This window comes from Camelus dromedarius, chromosome 1 (genome assembly GCF_036321535.1).
Source record: "Camelus dromedarius isolate mCamDro1 chromosome 1, mCamDro1.pat, whole genome shotgun sequence".
Lineage (NCBI taxonomy): Eukaryota > Metazoa > Chordata > Mammalia > Artiodactyla > Camelidae > Camelus > Camelus dromedarius.
In genome coordinates this window covers 105,194,983-105,218,138 of record NC_087436.1, presented here as the reverse complement: position 1 = coordinate 105,218,138, position 23,156 = coordinate 105,194,983, and the positions used below count along the sequence as shown (strand labels likewise).

At 39.7% G+C, this 23,156-nt stretch overlaps 2 protein-coding genes and 1 long non-coding RNA gene across 5 annotated transcripts in view; 2 read left to right on the top strand and 1 right to left on the bottom strand.

Annotated features, from left to right (window-relative positions):
* The window catches only part of ZCCHC4 (zinc finger CCHC-type containing 4), a 41,957-nt gene extending 40,284 nt beyond the window's left edge, over positions 1-1,673 (top strand). The window contains exon 13 of the mRNA XM_010991057.3: positions 987-1,673. Coding sequence (XP_010989359.3) covers positions 987-1,122 — 136 coding nt within the window. The 3' untranslated portion in view covers positions 1,123-1,673. The remainder of the gene's footprint in view (positions 1-986) is intronic.
* A 2,056-nt stretch (positions 1,674-3,729) lies between these two features.
* Positions 3,730-9,789, bottom strand: LOC105098370 (uncharacterized). 2 transcript variants are annotated; one of them, XR_010381747.1, is made up of 4 exons: positions 9,710-9,789; positions 9,236-9,393; positions 8,459-8,547; positions 3,730-4,796 (listed from the first exon to the last, which is right to left on the bottom strand). It is a non-coding gene; the product is annotated as an uncharacterized LOC105098370 (long non-coding RNA). The 2 variants fall into 2 exon arrangements; XR_010381746.1 differs by having other exon boundaries at positions 3,731-4,796; positions 9,236-9,783.
* Positions 9,790-9,836: 47 nt separating this feature from the next.
* The window catches only part of ANAPC4 (anaphase promoting complex subunit 4), a 34,125-nt gene continuing 20,805 nt past the window's right edge, over positions 9,837-23,156 (top strand). The window contains exons 1-14 of one of the 2 annotated variants that reach the window (XM_031436474.2): positions 9,837-9,901; positions 10,068-10,206; positions 13,009-13,114; positions 14,760-14,892; positions 16,406-16,480; positions 16,626-16,652; positions 16,747-16,791; positions 17,425-17,509; positions 18,137-18,241; positions 19,529-19,612; positions 20,731-20,817; positions 21,211-21,275; positions 22,032-22,074; positions 22,189-22,265. In XM_031436474.2, the coding sequence (XP_031292334.1) occupies positions 10,078-10,206; positions 13,009-13,114; positions 14,760-14,892; positions 16,406-16,480; positions 16,626-16,652; positions 16,747-16,791; positions 17,425-17,509; positions 18,137-18,241; positions 19,529-19,612; positions 20,731-20,817; positions 21,211-21,275; positions 22,032-22,074; positions 22,189-22,265 (1,061 nt within the window). In that variant the 5' untranslated portion in view covers positions 9,837-9,901; positions 10,068-10,077. Of the gene's footprint in view, positions 9,950-10,067; positions 10,207-13,008; positions 13,115-14,759; positions 14,893-16,405; positions 16,481-16,625; positions 16,653-16,746; positions 16,792-17,424; positions 17,510-18,136; positions 18,242-19,528; positions 19,613-20,730; positions 20,818-21,210; positions 21,276-22,031; positions 22,075-22,188; positions 22,266-23,156 lie in introns of both variants that reach the window. The other variant, XM_031436480.2, reaches the window with a different exon arrangement.

Genomic DNA, 23,156 nt, shown 5'->3' with positions numbered 1-23,156 from the left:
GTCCACTAGGAGATTATATCTTGGTTATGATGCTTCTTTCCCGGCTTTTGGTCCTGGGAAGATCAAGAAGTTTTTCCTGAGGACCTGTGGTAGTTTAGGAGAAGTGAATCTAATGGTTGATGTGGCTGGGCAGCCATGGCAGGTGTCCAGGTTTGCCGTGCCGGCAGCCCGGCCCATCCCTTTGTTCATGGTATGGTACCTGGCATGATTCTGCTAGCTTGGAGAAAGTGAGTCAACAGACCAGTGATCTTTCTCAGCTGCAGATTGCCTGTAAGTTCAGTGAGCACCAGCAGCAGAGGATCTGTTTTTTTTTCCTGGTGTGGTTTAGTGTTTTTTAGAGAGTGAGTTCCAGCTTTTTCATGTTGAAGCTAGTCTTCAAGAAGACAGAGACCACAAAACATGGACATTCTCTATGGCACCTGTCAGGACTTAGATCTCCTGAGGAAGGGAAAATTAGTTTTAGGACTGTAAGACGGGCCTCTTTAAGCGTCGTCAGTCTTTCCCATTGTGTTATTGCATTTTTCTACCACTGCTAACTGCCAGTGTATCGGTCTTTTTTCTGAAAAATGTAATTCAGGGATTTGGAGATTGAAGTGCTGCTGAGTTGAGCATTACAGATGTACCAAAACAAACAAACAAACAAACAAACAAACAAAAACAAACCCAAAAAACTATCAACAACAGAAAACCTCCCAACTCATTGACTTGACTATTTACCTCTGTGGTGTATTTGTCCTGAATAGATTATTCTAAATCTGTAGTAGCCATCTGTCAAAGGAATTTCTTTTCCCAAACATTTTGCTTGGTCAGGTCTCTATCTCCTTGTTATTATGGTTAGGATTCTGAGGATTTATGCGTATAATACAGTACATTCTTTCCCTTCTGTTTTTTTTTTTTAATTTGGTTAGCTAGTTAATTAAACTTCAACATAATTACATAATTCACTGTGCTCATTCTACAAAATAATTTAGCACCTTGTTTTTCAGAGCTGTCAGAAAGCAGAAGCAAAGAAAAAGCAATAAGATGAAAATGGAGACCACTAAAGGACAGTCCATGAATCATATATCTGTTACAAGGAGGAAGAAAAGGAGAGAAAGAGCCCATCAATATCTTTGCTCTTAAATGTCCAGTGACTTGAGAATAAGAAAGATTTACAGTCCAACCTTTGATGCCATTTTCTGAAAGTGCCACGCCGGACTTAAATTCTGTAGCTTTCAAAGGTATGCACCTTTCTAAGCTTGAGAACAGGCAAGTGGTATTTGCTGGTTTATAGACCCCCCAGCAGCCCCTCGGGAGACCTGGGGACTTGTTCCATCCTTAGCTGGTTTACTAGCTCTCTCTGCTTTTCTTCTTCTTAAATCTCTTCCAGTTGTATTGTTTTAGCCTCTTTTATATGAAGAATGGGCATAGAATATTCTTTTGCAGAAAGAAGAAAATGAAGATGAAAACCTAAAGCTTTGTTTGTATTGAACAGAGGAGTAGGTTAAGTTAGATATTTTAAATTAAATATTAAAATATTGTAAAATAGCTTAAGCCCCACTTGTAAAGAGAAATATAATATATAATTTTTTAGCCAGAATCTGAAGATGATGGAAAGAATTTTGACAAAGGCAGTCTAAAGATATAAAGATTATGATTATGGTTATATTATTATTAAATATTTATTTTTCAAATACTTTTTGCAGTTGTCCTTTGATGGTATAGAATCACCTAAATGTTTGTTGAATGACTGAGGTGTTTGGAATTATGACCTGCTCTGACATCTCAGTGTCTTTTAAGCTAGGCAGTGCATTTCTCTCTTTGTAAAAGTGGTAGCAGGAGGCAGGATACTTTGGTGACTGGGACTCTTCACTCTGATTTTCACACTTCCTGGTTGTATGTCCTTGGCCAGGTCATTCACTCTCTAGAAGCCCCTAACTCTTCATTATTATAATGGTGACAATAATATTCACACTTGGGTTTGTTTTGTGATTAAATTAAATGGGGCGCATGTGCCTGGTTCTCAGTTCTCCTGTTACTGGTGAGAAGTGAATCAGATGTCCACGGAGCACTGGTGTTAATCACCGGTCCCTGGGTGGTCCAGGATCATGGTGCTGAAGGGAGTAGTTTGGACAAACAGCTCATCTCCCTATTTCTCTGCTAGGTATCTGACATTATCTGCTTAAGCTTGAATAAAGTCTTGAATGGCTTGCATTTGCATAGTAACTTTTCTCCTTTTCCTCTGAACACCTGTTTGAGAGCAGGTTTGGAGGCATCTCTCCTTGGGCTTACCCAGAGCCCTGTGAATAAAGGTAGAAGAACTGCCTCCATCTGGTATTGAAATTCCATCTGGTATTTTATGTTAGGGTGGTTTGATGCCTGATGTGGAATACTCAAATGTGGCTCTGGTAGATCAGGCGACATCAAAAGATGAGCTAAGCTTCTAGACTTAACAAGTCTCACAAAACTCTTCTCTTGCCCCTCTTTTAACATGGGTTGCTATAGGAAGGGCAGATTTCCAGGTACATGGATGAGGTATGAACCTCGTAGAATCGTTGTGAGATTCCCCTCTCTGATTGAGGCATACACATGGACATTGCCTGACTATCATGATGTCCATGATATTGTGGTAAAATCTGTTGAAATCTCCCAGAAACTCAGACACTTGGGGGACCATGACTGCTGAAGAATTGAGTTCTGATGGCCAGTGGTCATTATCATCACCATATTTTCTTAGTTTTAAGATACCTTCAATTGTAGAACGCACTACCGATGTAATCATAGCTTTTGGGGAACAAACACCTCTATCTCATTAATGTACATATTAAATTTTAGATGTATCTTATTTCAGAAATACTGAAATGTGAAAAAAAGTCCGTCTTAGAATTGAGCATATAGGGTGTTACTTATAATCAGGAATTCTGTACTTTAAAACTTTCTTACTTTCTTAAGAGAGTTGAAAATAGGAAATTTGGTGGTTCTGATCTTGTGTTCAATTAATACTAATTTTAAGGATTTAACCTCTTTCTTTTCTCAGAGAATAAAGTAATAGAATGTAAAACTGTCTCTGGAAGGTATACAGTGTGATGGGACATGAGGTCATGTGTTCTAATCAGAAATCGACATATCTGAACATTAAGATACCTAGTTGAAACAGCAATAGAAGAAAATCCCTGAAATTTGACAGATAAACTTTCCAAAGTTTTTTAAAGGACATTTTTCTTAAATAACTACAGCTAAATTTCATCCTACTTCTTGCTTATGTTACAAAATGTAGTGAAATACAAAGTTACTTTGTAGGCCTTGAATGATCAGATTTGTTTTTTTTCCTACATTTAGTCTGAAATTTAGACTAATTTATTTCTCCAGTATGCCCCAATCTTTCATCCCATTCTCTTCTTTTTGTTTGGAATATTTCCCTCCATATGGCCATCATTAAAGTCTTAAGGAGCCTTCAGGCCCTGGCCCAAGCCCCACTCTCTTCTGGGAAGTCCCACATGAGTCCCTGATACCAGCCAGCACCTTCCTCTCTGCACCACATTTGAGGCACTTTTCATGTATTGTTCCATGATTACATTTACAGATTCTGTTTCTCCAAAAGGTTTCAGCTTCTTACTGTCAGTACCCACTTCGTATCTTATGTCTCTCTTCTGTATTATAGGTGCTCATTAAAAACTTGATGAAAGCATGAAATTTTCTAGAGATTTTCAGACAGTAGATGTATTTGTTTCTAGGGCTGCCATAACAAAAAATCACAGACAAGGTGGTGAAAACAACAGTTTATTTTCTCACAGTTCTGGAGGCTGGAGGTCCAAGATCCATGTGTTGGCAGGTTTGGTTATTGTGAGGCCTCTCTCCTTAACGTGCAGATGGCTGCCTTCCCAGGGTGTCTTCACACGGTCTCTCCTCCATGTATGTCCAAATTTCCTCTTATAAGGATACTAGTCACATTGGATTAGGGCCCACCCTAATGGCCTCCTTTTACCTTTGTCTCCTTTTAAAAGACCCTGTCTCTAAATACAGTCCCATTCTGAGGTACGGGGGGTTATGGCTTCAGCATATGGATTTGGGGAGACACAGTTCAGTCCCTAACAGTAGGCATGCCTAAGATATGGAGAGGACTTGCTCTTCTCTCTTTCTCAGAAGGACTGGAAAAGAAAAGGAAAACAGACCTAAACAATATTGGGAGGAGCTCAGAGCCAACAGGAGGGCAGTCCCGACACTGAGGGTTTAAATGTTGGGATGTGTGGTGTGAGCAAGACTGGCAGCCTTATCTGGAGGCTTCTAAACTTAGAATAATTCAGCTTCCAAGGTTACTTTCAGAAAAACACAAAAGTTGCTTTCTGCCCCCTTCAAAACAATCTATAAAATACTAGGCATCTGGGAGAAGTCTGACTGTAGGCAGACCTCAGAGATATTGTGGATCTGGTTCCAGACTACTGCAGTAAAGCCAGTATCTCAGTGAAGGCCACTGCATGAAGTTTTTGGTTTTCCAGTGCATATAAAAGTGATGTTTATACTGCACTGTAGTCTGTTATGTATGTAGTCTGTTAAGTAAGCAATGCCGTAGCATTGTCTTAAAAAAACCCCACACACCTGAATTAAGAAGTACTTTGTTGCTAAAAAGTGCTAACCGTCACCTGGTAACACAGTGTTGCCCCAGACCTTCAGTTTGTAAAACACAGTGTCTGTGAAGCACAATTAAACAAGGGGCGCCTATCGTTTTAAAATATAAAATCAGCCTATAAAAGGTCCTGGTCTGATGCCACCTCCTGCACGATGTCCTTGTCGGTGTCCCCAGTGGAATAGTACATCTCCTGCCAGTGAAATAAAAATAGGCATGTGTTTGTGTGTCTTTCTATTTTGGTTTCTTTTCAGGTACTTAAATCAAGCCCTGTGTTAGAACTTCTTGTGCTTGTTTCCCCGTGTAGATTAGAAGCTCGCCGATTGCAGGGGGCTGTGGATGGACATCCCTGTGAGTGTCCACTGGCTCCCAGGCTGTATCTTGCCCACGGTGATACCAGGGATGACCCGCTGCAGTACTCATGGCCCCATCCCTCCTCCCACCACCCTGGGAAGCAGGTGCCGGGTCTAACTCCGTTCTCCACCCTCCAGGTAGAAGCTGCTCAAAAATACAGATGGAGTGATTAGAAATGGCCATTTAGGCCTTCAGACCCAACTGTGCTACCTGATAGTAAGATGCTGACACACGTAGAGCTGCCTAAGGAAGGAAAGCTCAAACAGAAGGCAAAGGAAAATCCATCTTGACTGCTTTGATTTTAATTGGAACATTAGGACATGGGTTACGTTACTTGAGGGTCAGTCAGGTCATCACTGCAATGAAGTGAACATAAGACCTCTACTATTTGATTTCAGGAGATTTAGTATAAATGTTAACCCAGCAAGACTGAGGGGAAAAAGCACCAAAAGTGAACAAGCAGATCTCAGGGATCTGAGGGGTGAGTTTTATCCCATTAGCTGGACAGTCACAGACTCTCCTACTGTTGTGTTGTTTGATGCCCCTGCAGACTGGAAATGTGACATTGGTGGTCTCTAAGAAACTCAGCCTGAATAGACAAGGCCAGTTTCTTCATCTGCAAATGTGGAGGCGAGGAGTGGGAGAAAACTAGAGATAGCCTAAACATTCTGCATGCTTACAGAGGACAAAAGGAAACAAAAGTTGCTGCCCATTAACTTTACAATTAGTACACGGGCTAGGTGAATCACAGAAAATGAAAAGTTACTTTTAACACCACCACTCAGGTAACCGCTGTCACAGCTTACATGTAGGTTCTTCCAAAGGTAGATTCTTGTATAAATGGCTAGACACTCTGAAATTTCGCCCACAAAAATGGAATTCTAAAAACATCCTGTTTTGTAATCCTCTCTCATAAACATGTCAAGAACATCAATTTATACCTAAAACAATAGTATTATTCTTCAGGATGTACTGTATTTAACCAGTCAGCCTCCTATGGTTGGACAATTAAGGTTTGTTCACTATTGTAAATGACTCTATGATAAACATACTTAGAACCAAATCTTATTTCCTTAGGATGAATTCCTATACGTATAAATACTAGTTCTGTAGCTCTTAGTAGAACTTTTTTTCTTCCCAGATAGGAATCACATGAGTTGGTCTCTGAACAGCAACAGAAGTGGTCACGGGAGACAAGCAAAACATGAACTGATACAGTTGAGACCCGTATCTCCCAAATGTACTTCGTACCTAAAACTACCCTTTGAGTAGTAATGATTGATTGCCGTATTGAATATTATTGATGGGTTGCTTCGCCACCATCATTTCCAACCTCTCCTTTGTGTGTCTGCTGTGGGATTTGGGGGAGAGTTGACTGACATCCTCTCCTGCTCTTTTTTCTTTTTCTTTAACTGGAGGTACTGGGGATTGAACCCAGTGCCTCATGCATGCTAAGCATGTGCTCTACCCCTGAGCTATACCCAAGTCTCCCTCTCTGCTCTTAGGGAGGACTTTCTATGGGGCATAATTCCATCCCCTTTAACTGTGATTGATTTCAGCGAGGCTCAGAATAGGGGCTGGTCTAATCACATGAGGCTCAGCACTTTAGTCATGTGATTGGTGAAGGGGCTCTTGGTCTTCCTCTGAATGAGGAAGCCTGTAGCTCCAGGTGCTGTTGGCAGTCTTCCAGTGACCACAAGGGGAGCCAGCCTTGTGGTGATGCACACCCTGAGCTGGGTCCCTGGTGACACCGAGTTGCTGGATCTAGCCTGCCCTGAAGCTGGCCCTACTGCCGGACTTGTAATTTACTTGAGCCAATACATTCTAGTTATTACTTGTGCCACTTTGAGTTGGATTTTTTCTGTGGCCTAATGAATGCAACCATGGTAGGGTAGAGAGATTCCAACACTAACGATTTCTTTTTCCAGAAAATTCAGTCAATTTGTTTATTTTGTGTGTTTCACTTATTTTATGACTTCAAAATAGACCTCTCAAATTAACAGTCTTTCACACGGCTTAGATTAGTCACACCCCACAAAACTCCAACTTCCATCTCTGTATACTGAGTCCCACATCTTTGCTCAGGCCCTGACCTTTGCTCTTCAAACCTGCCTTCCCAGCTGCCTTTGGCCGTCACAGATAGATTTCTACACCCACGTCCACCTGAACATGGTCCTCACTACACCCCTTCGTTCTGGTCTGCTCTCCCTGTCTCCCCCCTCATACTTCCCTCATACCCCACCCCACCTAACGGCAACCAGTTCTCTGCTACCTGAGTCTGCGCACCCATATATACAACCTCAGTCTTGACGATGCCCTTGCCTTCATTCTCCCAATCTGATCAATAATCTGTTCTTGGTATTATACTTCAGAAATGTGTCTGGAATTGCCTCCCACACCCCCACCCCCTTGCCCAACTAGTCTTCCTGCCATGTTTACACCTTCAGTCAGTCCTTCCTTTCTAACCCAACATCAGCCTCATCACAAGAATTAAGGTCCTGAATAACTAGTGAACCAATGTGATGCTGTCACCAACACGCCCCTCTGCAAATTATAAATCTCTGTTGGCAGCTGCCGGGCCCTTCAAAATCCAACCCCATGTCATTATAACACGTGGAAAGATGCCATCAGCATGAGCTAGCCCAAGGGGTCTAGTGATTAAAGAAACAGCCTAGCTACCAAAAAGTTATTTCAAACCAGCTAGTTTTTGCACTTTCCCCCAAGCACTAGGAAAAGGTGAGACACAGCATAGGAATTCTTAAAGTCTGTTTTCTCTTCATTTCCCTCCCCGCTTCCCCACTTCCCAGTCTCTGTACATTTATACCTCCTGCCCTTGCCTCCTTAAAAACCACCCGTGCCTGATCCCTGGGCCTTTCCCCCCTTCTCTCTAGATTCTGTGCCACAGAAGTGCATTAAACCAGTTTGACAAAGCAGTGTTTTCCTTAGAGAATGGGGAGAACAAAGAAACGGAGTGGGTAAAGCCAAAACTCTCCTTTATGGGACAGTAGGAAAAAGAAAAGGCTGGAAACACTGTGTTCATAGCTCTTGTCCTATGGCTACTTTGAAACCTTTCCAGTAACAGTCACTCCCACTGACACAAATGAGGTGCTATGGCCACATAAAATTATTTGTAGTGTCCTGGCCACATCTGCAACTCCACACCTATGCTGTTTCCTGTGTTAAACATACTTTCTGGGAAATTCATACTCTTCTGTGAAGGTTTCATAATAGGCAGGTAGTTGTTCTCTGTCTCCTAGCAGTGAGTGTATAGCTCTAACAACAGTCCTTTTCATGTGTTATATGAAGGTTCATATTCAGGACACAGTTGAGGAAAATGGGCATTCAGTTTTGATAAGACTGTTAAGCAGCTAGATATTAGTCCCCCACCATTTAGATTATCTATTGCCGCCTGTTGGAGGATGGAGAAGGTGTCTTGAGACGGGAAAACGAGGCAGGCAGCTCTGTATCATCAATGGATCTGATTATTTTAGGGAAACTTACAGGGTGGGATCCGGTGGACAATGATCTGGAAGCATCTGCAGCTGCACTTAGCACCTCGAAGGGACCACTGGGACAATTTTATAGTTCACCTAGAGAAACAGGAAGTGCATTCCTAAGTGAAGATTTATGAGTGGGTAACTAGTCTTGTGAGTGCCAAAATTAAGTCAGGGAAGGTCTTCATCATTGGGGACTAACAGAGCATAAAGGCCACCTGGTCCTAATGATTATTAACCAATATCTATTAGCTACAAAGCCATTAAGGACAGAGAAGTGATTTACCACACATCACAGTCCTAGGTAGGGTCAGTGGAAGGACAGGAGGAACTGTACTCGCCCAAGGTGGCGATAGTTATGCTAGCAACCATACACCACCCCAGAACGTTAAATAATGATCCAAAATGCATTTCATGATAACAAAGGCAAGGCCATTCTCACTTTAGAATACTGCTTCTGGAAGAATCTGGGAGATGTGCTAAACTGTTTGCAGCAAACTCAAGGGAAAAAGCCAGGCTCTCAAAGGGAGCAGGGTGAGTATCAAGCGTTACAAACAGTGCCTTGCAGAAAGCAGTGCTCGAATATTTGCTGCTGAACGAATTAGTCTACCTCTATCACCCACCTCCCAGGGGCTACATCCAGATAGAAGGCGAGAAGGTGCGGCATGCTGAAAGTTGAAGATCCCGCCGCCTTTCTCCTCTGAACAAGTGAAAGAAGTGAGAGGTATAGATGACTTTCTACCACAGATTTTAAGTTCAAGATGATACTCTCACATTCTCTTACCCTGGTTGTGGGAACTTTTGAACAAGTTAACACATTTAAATGTGTCTGTAGCGAGAAGCATCAGATGGATTCTGGTTGACGTCCTGTCAGGCTGACTGAGCCCATGTCCCGTGCATCTGTGAAGCGTAGATTCCTTCGTACAGTAGATGCTCCAATAGCTATGGGACAAATCCTGGGTGAGCTCACGGTCCTCATTCATTATGGTGGGGCTGCTACTATCAAATAGTTGGGAGGCTTAAATGGGGTAAAGAATCAAGATATTTGCCTGTGTCGGACGTTTTAGATCAGGGCTCTCCTTCCTTGGCTGCAAATTGGAAGCACTTTAGAGCGTTTTAATAAATACTGGGTCCCATCCTGTATTACTTCTCATTTAATCGGGCTGGGGTTTTGCCTGGGCAGGAGAGTTTTGAAAAAAACAAAACAAAACAAAACAAAACAAAACAAAACAAAACAAAACAAAACAAAACAAAACACCTTCTCACTGGTGGTGGAGCCGCCAGGGCTGAGGACCGGCGGTCCAGAGGCTGCCGAAGGGGTTCCTGCGCACGGAGACCTCGCCGCCGTGTTCTCGCGAGGAAGCCCGGGAACCGGAAGTGCCCGGAGCGCGCGGCGGCGACGGCGCTGCGGCGGGGAGGTTGCAGCGCACTCTCCGGTGCTGCGAGACAGGTAGAGAGGCTACCCGGGTCGTGCTGGCTGCCGTGGGGCAGCTCGCAGGTACCGCCGCTGTCCGGGCTCTGCGGGAAGGGCCAGGGGCAGAGACGGGAGCGGCACCCGGCCAGGGCCGGGCGGCCCAGGGGGTCCCTGCCGGCCTCCGACTGGGGTGTCATTGCAGGGCCGCCCCCATGTTGCGTTTCCCGACTTGTTTCCCGTCCTTCCGGGTCGTGGGAGAGAAGCAGCTGCCGCAGGAGATAATTTTCCTGGTCTGGTCACCCAAGCGGGATCTCATTGCTTTGGCCAACACTGCGGGCGAGGTGAGTGAGCCGGCGCGTAGCCCGGCCTCGGTTTCCACTGCTGTGGGCGCCACCTGTCTACCCCGCCCGTCCCTTCCAGTCCCGCTGAACCAGACGGGAAAGGTCGTTTATACGCCCATTGCCCAAATCTTATGGTCAAAACAACAGTTCTCACTCAGCTGAACTCAGTTACACAGTACAGCATCCCGCACACTCTTTTAGTCATTTATTTGTTAAATGGGCTTTTAAAAGGCTCATGATGTGTCATTCTTGAGTTAGACATAGTACTAGGTCCACAGACTCTCCCCTAAGTTTACTTAGAGTTTAGGCAGAAGAAAGATGAGCTGTGGTCAGACCTGAGCTGCGAATATGCATGCATGTAGCTGCCACAGAGGATATGTCTGAGAATCTGTATTCTGTTGTCCAAGTTTTGCACCAGGCTGGAGAGCCACCTCCTGTTGACACCTTTAAATTAAACAAGGAGTGATGCTTCACTGGGTTCCTGATGCAGTGTGGGTAGTGTTGTCAGTTACCACTTCTAGTTCACATTAGATTACCCTCCATCAAGTGTAACCCGGTTGTACCTAACTTTCTGCTGAGTGTTTTTAATTACCTGACAGCCATTTTGTAAGGAAACCTTCACCTGTGCATCTTTGCTCCTGTGGCCTTTTGGCAGGTTTCATGAGAGTTATCTGGCCAGGTGAGAGCTGCATTGTGTGACCCAGCTTGGCTAAGCTTGGGAACTAGGTGGTAAAAGAACTTAGCAGCAAGTGAAACTTAGCAGCCTTCAAAGCCATGTTGACTGTCCTGACCTCGTTGCCAGGGTATTGATGTCTGCTTTCTCAGGGCCTGCTGTAAAATCTACTCTGCCTCCACTGCCAAGGTGCTTTGGAACTCTGTGGTGGCTCTAGGCAGAAGTCCAGGTACCATAGCCACAGCAGTAGGAGGGAAGGGAGAGAACTGACGCATCGTGTGGTCAGATGGGTAGATGTAATTGTGGGCACGTGTTGCCTCTGTTTTCTCAGTGAAGAAAGGGCGCTATTTAGGAGGGAGGATGGAGGAGAAAAGAGAGATATGAAGAAGATGACAAGGCAAGTGGACTAACGAAACCTAATAGGATTGTTGGTCAGTATTAAGAGCCCCACAAGTTTAGTGGTTTTGTAGTTTAAAGGAAACTAATGAGCATGGTTGTGTCTCTTCTGTTCACTTGTGTGAGTGCAGGCAGGCATGGTTGGGTTTAACTGGGGTTGTTGTGCCAAAGTGTGACAAAGCAAGAGAGATGCAAGGGAGTTGAAGTTATATGCAAGAGGAATGATTGTAATGATGAACTTCGGACTCCAACCTGATAAAGAAGGAAAGTGAGGGCATGTGTGGTGTGAGGGACAATGAATAGGTGGTGGAATTAATAGATTGTATGTTTTGATGAGGTTGAAGAGTTGAAGTTGGGTATCAGTAGGGATGAGCAGGAAAGATACAAGTGGTGATGGGAAGTGGGAGGTTTGGAAGTTAAGATTATGGGAGCATCTGGAGTTTTTGGTAATGACAAGGTCACAGGCATGACCCTGGGAGTGACCAAAGTGAGGCAGAAGATGTGATCATTGAAGGAGACATAGTTGAGAACCGAAAAGTCAGGACATTTTAGCTCTTAAAATCACCAAGAATGACAATGAGTAGTGTTGGGAAACATGAGCGAGCCAGCCAGGAGTCCAGACCCCCCAGGAATGGTGGGGGATGGCCGAGGGGTCTATGAGTGACTGCAGTTAAGAGGGATGACAAGTGGTATTGTCTGACTGCATATGATTCAGAGTTAGAGGATTTTAAAGAAGAGAAGAAAAACATCCAGAAATGACATCACTCATCAAGGAGGAAACCTACTTTCTCTTCTAGCCCAGTAGTAGTACTGGGAACATGGTATGCAAAATGGCCACTGTACAAGCATCCTGTAGGGAAGCAGTGTCCTCAAGTGAGAAGCACATTTGAGAGAAGAGAATGAAGATACAGGGGATCTGTATCTTCACCTGACTGTGAATTCCAGAGGGCAGAGAGGAAGGGTTTCAGAAGTAAGGAAAAGGCAGAGATGGGCTCAGAAAAGAGCATGGAGTCTGGGTGGTGAGCGGTTCCTTGGGAGTCCTGGCTTCCCTGTAACCAGGAATGAAGGATGCTGTGAGATAAGGCAGGGAGTGCTACAGCCGTGAGTGTGGGGAACTGAGACAGAGTGTGTGTGGAGGGGTGGGGGGGGATCTTCAGGAGCACAGGCAGTTCTGATGCCTTTTCATTCCATTTCCAATGATTGTATAGAGGACAGAGTAGGGACAGTGTAGTTTTGAAGCACGAGGAGCTCTGGGGCATCATCTTGACCCTTCAAGGTGAGAATTTACCTGTGTGGAAATGGAAATTTAGAATGGCTCTGACTTGTCCAAGATCTATGGCCAGTAAGTGACACAGCTGAAATTAGATCCCAAGTTGGCTGATTCCAAGTTTAGTGTTATTTGATTATATATAGCTACCTTTTTCTTTTTTTTTTGATGTCCTTTATTTCTTTTTTTGTCATCTTCTTGGGCAGCCTTATTCCTTTCTAAAAGATCAGTCTCTTGTTGACATAAATGATAAAATGTATAGGATACAGAGTTAAATTAGACCTTGTTTCACCCATTTCTTTGGAAATACGTTAAGTTCATTCAGACACTGTTGTCTTCTAACTTGTTCTGATAGTTAAGTATTGTTCTCAACATGATTTTTAAAAATTTTATAGTGAGTGTCTAGGTTTATTTTGTTTTTGAAATGGATGTTTAATTCTCTGCTATTATATCTGGTTTGTCTTAGGTTTTACTTCATCGTCTTGCAAGTTTTCATCGAGTTTGGAGTTTTCCACCAAATGAAAACACAGGAAAGGAAGTGACCTGTCTGGCTTGGAGACCAGATGGCAAACGTAATGATAGTATTGTTAAAAAATACATTTTTGCTTTTCAGAAAGAGTATTTTGTAAAGAGAGCTTATTTCCAGAAAGAATTGATTGTTCTTATTAGATGTTAGAATTTTAAATACCAGTTTGGGAACTTTGTTTTTTCAAAGGCTTTACAGTGTTTTCGTAGAACTCAGATTAATTCTACTCTCTTTGTTTTGGCAAAAGGATCTCTAAAATGAAATCTGACTTCTTAGCAAAGATAAGTCTAAAAAGAGATTTGGTGGGAACTTTGGTTTCATTCTTTCCCTATCTTGTCCTGTTGTTTGCCCCAGGCTTCATTTGCCACTCACTAGTCCGTTCAGTGCCATCATGGCCCTTTTCTCCCAGAAATGTGTTTTAGTATTAAGTGTGTGGCTCCTGAGTGTTCTCTCTGCATGTGTGCTTCCCTCACCGGAAGGACTGTCAGCTCTGACCCCATTCCTTCGGCTTCAGTGTACTCTGTCTCCTCCTGGTGCCCTGTATGTTGTGGCTTGTTACATAGTGGCTCTGAGGACTGAACTCCGCTCTTCCACGTGCTGCCCTGCAGTGACAGTTGATGTTTGAGCTGTTGTCCATATCTGGTCAGTACAAGAAAGTGCTGTAAATCATACAGCTGAAAGTTCATCTGTATCTTTGATGCTTTAAAAAAAAAAAGCTGAATTGTTTTTGTAAAATGATACGTACTTCTCACTGCTTACTTTTTTCCTAGATGAATGTAAGTATGTAAAAAATCCCCTGAAAGCCTACCGCTTACAGACAACTCTTTTTGTTTACACTCATTTTGCTCAGTTCTTGTTTTGTCTTTTACTTAAAAAAATAGTATGTGTAAAATTAGAGGACTTTCTTAAGTAATATTTTGAGATCTTGCACTATACATCCAAAAGCACCGGGATCTCAAAAATCATGGAAAGTCACTGTGGGTGAAAATGTATTTAAGCAGATGATATTTTTATCATTAAAAAGTCTTGTTTTTGGACAGTAAAATAGAGTTTTGCTTGGTAATGATTATTTCAAGATTGCTTTAAATTGTTTTGAAGAAGAGGAGACTTAGATTGCCTCATATCTAGCAAAGTTGCATGTGTTGGTATACAGTAAAACTCACAGCCCTCTATTTAGAAATTCTTAAATTGATATGTTTGGAAGATGTTAATAACTTATGTAGAGAAACTATACTAGATGATTCAGCCACAGTGAAAGGAAGAAGACCCAGCAATATTTGATGGCCCTGTTCACGGAGGGTTAGAAATAAAAAAGGAATAAAAAACTTCCAAGAAGCAAGCAGATGGAATCACTTTTTAACTTTTAGATGGGGATCACTATGTCTTGGTGATACCATATCATTGTCTATCTGTTGATACTTGTTCAGTGTTTTCTGCTTGACATCAAGGTTCCTGTCTAGAGAGTTTGGTATGTAAGATGTTAAGTACAATACACGAGAAAGTAGTAGATCGCTCATGAAAGTTTGAGCTTTTGAAAATGCATAAATAATGACATAACTATCTTTTAGTTTTTTAATTATTTAAAGGGAAGATTTAGAGATCAAATCATTAGTATAATTGGGTGAGAATTGAAATACCCATTTTTCTCGAATGTTACACTAATTTGTTTTAATTATTTTTTCTTGTTCTAGTTTTGGCCTTCGCTCTTGCCGACACCAAGAAAATTGTTTTGTGTGATGTGGAGAAACCGGAAAGTTTGCACTCTTTTTCTGTGGAGGCTCCAGTTTCTTGTATGCATTGGATGGAAGTGACTGTAGAAAGCAGGTAGAGTAATAAACTCCAGTAGTCACAATCACATGTTGTGAAATTTTCAGTTTTTAAAAATGGAAGCTTAGGAGTGTCTGAGTGTTGGATGTGTGTCCATTACATTTAACTTTTGGTTTTTAAGTTAATCAAGGTGAAACTTTTTTTAATGCTTTGTTAGACTTTTTTCTCTTCTGAGAAAATCTATTTTCTTATCGAAGTAATAATGCCTGAATGGATGAGATTTTTTTTTCAGTCATTTTTAGTAGTTTATAGCAGTGATTTATACATTCAAGTAATATTAATTAAAATTAATGATTAGCAAGTTGAGGTTCTGTTTTTCTTTTCAGCGTGTATTTCATCTGGAGCTTTGTTTTTTTTTTTGTGTGTCTTGGTAAATATTCTTAGAATATGAAAAGTACTGAATTGAGCATTCTGTTTTGATGCTAAACTGGTTCTTTCTGTGTTCGTGGTCCCAGTAGTTTCCTTGTTTCATGAAGATAATTTTGCCTTAGTCTTTGATGTCAAATATTTTGCCAGGTTTGCGGTAAAGGTGGCCTAAAGATCAGTGGGTTTAGTGAATATGGAAAATAAAGTTTCTTTTTGAGGAAATGTGATCATTTTCTTTACATTAGCTTTTCTATTCTAATTAAGTTGTAAGTTAAATATCAAATTAATTTGTAAATCCTGATTATTAATTCACAGATTTCCTAAGTTGGGGGCCATAAAGAATTGGATAACAAGGATCTAGCCTGGGGTTTGAATTCACTATAGATAAAACAGGGATTAATCCATCATAAAATAATCAAAGGTGGCAAATGGTCATGTGAATTCATAGATGGTTAGAGGAGCAGAGTATACCACGGACTTTCTATCCCTGCCCAGTTGCCTTCCAAGTGTGTTCTAACACTCTCGACTGAGAAATCAGAAATGTTACATGGGGATTCCAGGGTCTCTCATGACACCACTTTTTCTCCTTTTCACTCATTTATTTTCAACCACATTTGGAGGTAGAGTTGAAAAATAAAGTGGAATAAATAAAACTATTCAAAATGCCTGGTGGCGTCTTATGTACCTGCTGGGTTGTTAAATCTCCAGATATGTGTAAGCCATAGAATGCATCATTAAATTATATAATAATTGCGGTGTTTTTAAAAATTACTCCTGGTACTCAGATGTTCAGTGTCAGTTCTTAGAGGAGAGTTAAGAAATCATAAATTCTCAGTATCTGATACTGAATACTTTTGAATACATTTCATATACTAAGAAAATTATTTATAAATATTTGTCTTTCTAAATGTAAACTGACTTTTTTCAGAAATAAAGTTCTAAGTAAATGAAGAATTTCCAGTTTTTCTATTTCTTGTTACAGTGACTGTTTTATAGTGGTAAACTGTGTGACATCTGTTTAGTTGGCAATGTAAAATGTATACAACCGAGCATTTAAAAAAATTAGTATTTTCCAATAGAAAAAAAGTAAAATCTTTGTTTTTATAATGCTTGTTTTTGTTTTGTTTTGTTTCCCCCTTTTTAGTGTTCTAACATCTTTTTATAATGCTGAGGATGAATCAAATCTTCTCTTACCCAAGCTTCCTACGTTGCCAAAAAAGTAAGTATCAGAGTTTAATTTCATTGGGATTAATCTTGCAGATTTCTTTTCTTTACTTTTAACACTGTAACAGTTTTCTCGTCTGTTTTTAAAAACTGTATTTTTGTTAAGAATATTTTTTATCCTAATCTCTGTTTTTCTCTAGTTATAGCAACACCTCAAAAATATTTAGGTAAGATAATACCCTTTTTGTTTTCAAGTAAGATAATCTTTTACTACTTGAAATATATAGTTGAAAGGTAATCCAATTTATTTTTGTATTTTAGTGAAGAAAATTCTGATGAAATTATTAAGCTTTTGGGAGACGTCAGGTAAGTCTTTCAGATATCTTATTAAGTCTAATTTTCTTAAATTTGATGCTTGATATTTGAGGCAGTTTTTAGACTAAAGTTTCAAGGACAGTTTCTTTATTTGTCATGTTATTTCATTGCTGACAAGTACCTCTGAACAATAAACAGATAATATCTATTATTTACTTGTCTTTATTGTATGGTTTTTGATTGTGTCTGGTTTAATATTATGGGGTACTTTTATTTTAATAAGTAAAGGAGGAAGGAAGTCCTAGAGTTTCTAAAATTTAAATTTAAATATTCAAATTCTTTAAGCCCATTTAATATATTTAGCATCAAAACTGATGATGCTTTGTATTAGCTGAAAAAGGGATGCTTTATTATTGAGAATATATAAATACAGTTATCATTAAAATAATATGTTCTTATTTTACTATAAACTGATGTTTTCTAGGTTGGATAAAGTTTATGTTTTTCCTTTGAAAGAAGGAATAACCTCAGTGTGATTGAGTCTTGGTGAGTTTGTTTGGTGATTCAGTTGTCCTGCAAGGGAGCTTGAGCGTGCAGAGTATATGAGAGCAGGAACAACTCAGGTCTTGGTTTAAGAACTCTGTCCTCTCTGTTGTCTTCACCTTGTGCATTATTTTAAATTAGGCTTAATATTCTTGTCCTTGGAGGAAGCGCTGGATTTATTGAGCTTTATGCTTATGGAATGTTCAAAATTGCTCGAGTCACAGGGGTAAGTTTTTCTTTAAAATTTTCTATTTTTTCTGTTAGAATATAGCAGCTGACTGATTTATGGGAAAAGGATAAGACTTTACTTTTTAAAAAATTTCAGTTATTGAAATTATTCTTAAATATTAAAAGTATAATTTTCTTACTAAGATAAAATAGTGATATGATGTCCATGAAATTCAGGGGCTCTTAGTGGAATTAGGCACGTTTTTTCCCTAACAAAAAGATTGATATGATACACTTGATTATGATTTAATGTTTTTCTGGCCTTGTAGTGTTTAAGAGGTACAATTTGTGATTGGAATGTGATGAAAGTCATCGGAAGCCATCTGATGCTCAGTTGTGGCCTTCTCCATGGCTTTTTATTCTTATTCTTACCATTCCCTAAAGGGGTAGAAAATACTGTAGACTATGTGGAATGTGTTGGTTATCCAGCATTTGACTTGAGCCCCATTTGCGGGGGGTGTCCTTGTGATGAGTGGACACATGCCTTCATCTGCTACACATACGTGGCAGGAGCCAGGCGTGTGTGTTTCTACTTTTTAGAGCTCTGAATTCTTACTTCCTGTATTGTAAGCAGGTGCGGTCTAGCAATAATACTAAATGTACTGGGGACTTGACTGTTTTACAGATTGTTGGTACTTGTCTTGCATTATGTCTGTCAAGTGACTTGAAATCATTGTCAGTGGTCACAGAGGTGTCTGCTGGTGGTGCTTCAGAAGTTTCCTACTTTCAGGTGAGTATAGGAACCTGACAGCAGCAGAGAGTAGATGTATATTTTTAAAGGTTTAATAGTTTTTAATTATCCATATCATTGGATTCTAATGGTCATTAAAACAAAAGAGCAAGAAAATCGACTTGGAGCTTCTTATATATAGAATCTTATTGTAGTAAACACCGTACTATTCCAGTGATCCAGCATAATTTTCCCCAAAACAATGTTTTGATGGTCTGTTAATGACCATATTACTTCGTTGCTGTACCAGTTCATCTTTGTACCAAGTGTGTTTTTAGGACTCTGACCCAAATAAAAAGAAAAAAAAGCTAATATTAATCATTTTATACGTGCCACATACTGAGTGATTTAGAATAATTCATTTGAATCTTCACAGTAACCCAATAGGTAGGTACTGTTATTATCTCCGTGTCATAGATGAGTAAATGGGTGCACAGAGAAACTGTAATATGGTTGGTGTCACAGAGTTGGAAAGTGATGCTGGGCAGTCTGGCTCCATAGTGGTGCTCTTAACTAACACATTGTCTCTTGGGTAAGATGATTACTTAATGTTGGGAAAACCTTTCTTATTGTGTGCTATTTGTGTTATAGATTGTGGAAACTGTTTGGAAACTGTTCTTAAATAACCCAGCCACTTAGCCTAAGTGTGCATGAACTCTTAAACAAAAGTAGGACAAAAGACGCAAGATGCGTGTGATGCCTTCCAACGTTTGCTGTATTCAGAATGTTAGACAACCTTTCACTTTTTGATATTTGCTGGACAGTTGTTCATATTAGCTCTTTATCTTAAGGTTCTGTGAAAATATGATTTCCAGGATTGCATTTGGTGCTGTAATAAAGCAATTCACTATTTCTTTTAAATTTGTAATAGATGCTTTTAATGACAGTTTTGTTGAGATAATACACTTTGTATTAGATACTTAACTTGTATTTATCAGTAGCCTATAATTCCTTTAAAGTTTCTTACAGATAATTCCTCATAGTAGTGTTGCAAAATAGGTTATTACATTTATTCTAACTATGTAGAGAGGATTGCTAACCTAGAGAAAGTGATATGTGCACAGTTAAACACTGCAGATTAGAAAATCCTCAGGTTGTATTTTGTTAGTCTCCAAACTGTTATGCTCAAAAGGATCAGAATTCTGACAGTCTTTCTGATATATAGTTAGACCTTGACTCTTCTAAATTATAGGACTTCTTTTTTTTTGATCTGAGAGGGACTTAATTTATCTTTAAAAGAAGTAATCATGTCTGCTTGTGACTCACTTTATTATTTTGATTTTACAGCTTGAAACCAATCTGTTGTACTCTTTCTTACCTGAAGTAACTAGAATGGCCAGAAAGTTTACTCACATTTCAGCTCTTTTACAGGTATTTATTTCTAGCTTATTTTATGTGAATGTTTGCTATAAGTTTCTAATGTTCTGTAAATAAAAACTTGAAAATCTTACCTTTTAAAGCCAACTATATGTGGTAGAGGTGTCTAGTCTGGTAAATAATTTTATAATGTCCATTAGAGCAAGAAAAAGAAATTTAATTGAAAATCTACTCCCACCCATCTCTATTTCTCCAAAAAAAAAAAAAGAAAAAGAAAAAATAGTTTAAACTCTTAAACATTCTCATAAATAAAATAACATTTTGGAATTTTAAAAGTTTTATTGCAAATAAAGTATTATGGAAAACAGTCATCATATCAATTACCTTTTGTATGTAATAAACGCACCCTAGATAAGCTCATGATTCTGTAGGTTAGTCAGTTGACAGTTTGAGCTGAGCTCAGCTGGAAGTTTTTGTTGTTCTGCTGAGATTCAGCTGCTCTGGGCTTGGTCGTGCATGGGTGGCCAGCTGGCTGGTCCAAGTGTCCCTTAGCTGTAGTGGCTTTGGGCTTCACATTCCTCATACCCAGCAGGCTGGACCAGGCTTGTTCATGGAGTGGTGATGGTGGCAGGGGTGTCAGGAGTGCAGGTGGAAGCGTGTACAGCCTTTTGAAGCTTTGGGCTCAGTGTCATTTCTGCAGCTTTGGTCATACCAAGGCATGAGGCCAGTTCAGATCGAAGGACTGGAGAAATTGACTCCTTGTCTGGATAGAGGAGCTACAAAGAACTGGGGCCTTCTTTCAGGCGACCACCCACAGTCGCTTATGTACTTCATGTCAAAGATTTCTGGAGATCAGTATCTTTTTAAAAGGATACTGTTTGAAAACTGAATGGTTGAGCAAACCAGCATTTTGACAGTTAATGTAAATAAAATACGTCTTATATGTAAAAAGTAGAAAATACCTGTTTTGTAGGATAAAAACTTTAAGAATGTTTGATAGTTCAAGTGTTAGCTATGGTCTTCTCTTTCTAAGGCTTAACTGAGTTAAAAGTGATGGAAAGTAAATTCTGGATTTCTTTGAGACGGTTGACAGTAGGAAGCCTGTATTATTTAGTTAGCATATTGATTTAAATATTTTTGCCACTTTAATATCTTTTTCTTCTTGTTAATAGTATATAAATTTGTCACTGACATGTATGTGTGAAGCCTGGGAAGAAATACTGATGCAGATGGATTCTCGTCTCACCAAGTTTGTGCAGGTAACGTAACTGAAGTTTCCTGCGGAAGGAGTTAAAGACTGCATAACGTCCTTATTTACCACATGATGTACATAAGGAAAATTGGTCTGAGATGTAAAAGGCTCAGACCATGATTTCTTTCAGATGGCTTGCTCTGACCTCAAACTATCATCTCAGAGGGAGAGAGGGCTCTCTTCTAGGATTGTGAGATGGAGCTGTTAGGGCTTGGGGAATTGACAGGTGTTGGAAGAGCTAACTGGCTGTTTTTCAGTAACTGCGATTCAGATAATCAGTTTAAACATGCATTTGAGGGGAGGTTAAGGGCAAGAAAGGGAGTTGTGTTCATGTAATTTTTGAATAAAAATGCTTACAATTTAAACAATATATATCATGATTTTACCTGTCTTTCTCTAGGAAAAGAACACAACCACGTCAGTGCAAGATGAATTCATGGACTTGCTGTTGTGGGGGAAAGCAAGGTAATAAACTCATATTAGGTACTTATGCTTTTCCTTCTCTTGTTAAGGTAATTTATTTCAAAAACAATTCATATTCATTGTGAAAGAAAAAATAGAACATTCTGGTGCACAAAAAACAGAAGAGTAGTATATGTCTTTCTAGGCTTTTTTATTAACATTTATTTTTATGTAAGTGTGATCATTTTGTGTGTATGTATAATATGTGTATACATATTATGTACTTTTTAAATGTATAAAAAATAAAATTTTTATATAGCCAAGTCAGTATTTTCCTTTATAATATTTGCCTTAGTGCTATTCTTAAAAAGACCTTTCTCGCCTTAAGAGAGAGTGTTTAGAGGTCTATATCTTCTTTTAGAGGTTTTTTGTGATTTATATTTTTATTCCATTTGCATGTTCCAGATATGATTTATTTGGTTATATGCTGTGGAAGACTAACTTCTTTATTTCTAAGTGTTTAGATAATTGCCCAATGTAATTTGTTGAGTATTACACCTTCTCCTTACTGATCTGAAATACCATTTTAGCATCTAGTGTTATATCCTCATATTTACTTCGATCTGCTCCTGGACTTTGTTGTTTCCTGTTTCTGTCCATTCCTTTGTGAGTGCAACAAAGTCTTAGTTTTTGTTGGGCTATTTCTTTTTGTTTATTTTGTTTAAAAAATCTTTTTTGTACTTTGAAATTTAAGCAGTTTAAGTGATGCATTCAGATTTTGAGTAGAAAAGACTGAAAATATTTTCTTTTTCATTCTAGTGCTGAACTTCAGACCCTCTTAATGAACCAGCTAACAGTAAAGGTGCAGTTAAAATCTCTTTGTATTTAAATGGCTGTGAACACATTCTTAATTTTTTTTAGAATGCCATACAGTATCTTACTTGTATGCTAAATATGTATTTTTTCTTTTAATCAGGGCTTAAAAAAGCTTGGCCAGTCTATAGAGTCATCATACTCCAGTATACAAAAGTTGGTTATAAGTCACTTACAGAGGTATGAGGGGATGTAGAGTTTTTTGATATTGCATCTATGTGTACTTGGCATTTGTTTTCTTTCTGCAGCCTTCTTTTGGTCATCTAACACTCTCTTTTTGAGCCTCTTCCAGCTAAAATTGCTGCATTAGCATTTGAGGGGAACCTTGGAGTGCCGGATTTAAAGAATCAATACTGATAATTCTGCTTTATGAAATAACTTTTCAACAACTTTTCAACTACCCTGGGTCCTGTCTGGGCTTTTTTCTCACCCAGACAGCCATGAAGTATAACTTGAATAGGGCATACAACCTTTTTTGAGCAGTGAAATTAAGTGTTTGTATATCGTTGTACATGTTATATAAAAGCGTGTTATATATTTTTGCATTTAGCTCCTTGGCAAGATGTTGGTTATGATTATCCTCATTGTACACAAACTGAAATTCAGAATAGTCATATGGCTGGCCAATGTTATTTAGTGTCAGAGCCAGGACTGCCCCAGCTCTTCAAGTCTCATGCTGTTTCTAGCAAGCCTACCTCAGTGAAGTAGTTTGCAGGTAGCTGTTCAGTGTTTGACTTAAATTTTGATAAATCTCTTTATGCTGAGACCCCTGGCCCTTACTACATCATATCCCCCTTCCATCAGTGTAGTACCCTCTGGCCTGATCTCCTCCAGTCCACATTGTGTCCCTCAAATGTATTCTCCATAGTAGATCTGATCATGTTACTCTTATTTAAAAACTTCCAGTGCCTTCCCATTTCTTAGGACCAAGACCTTTGGATGGCCTGCAGCACACCAGCCTCTCTGCTTTACCCACACTGGTGGCCTTCTCAAACTTGACGTATTTTTCTCCTGCCCAGGGCTTGTGTACATCCGTCTTGCCTTCTGGAACACTCCCACCCTGTTCTTCAC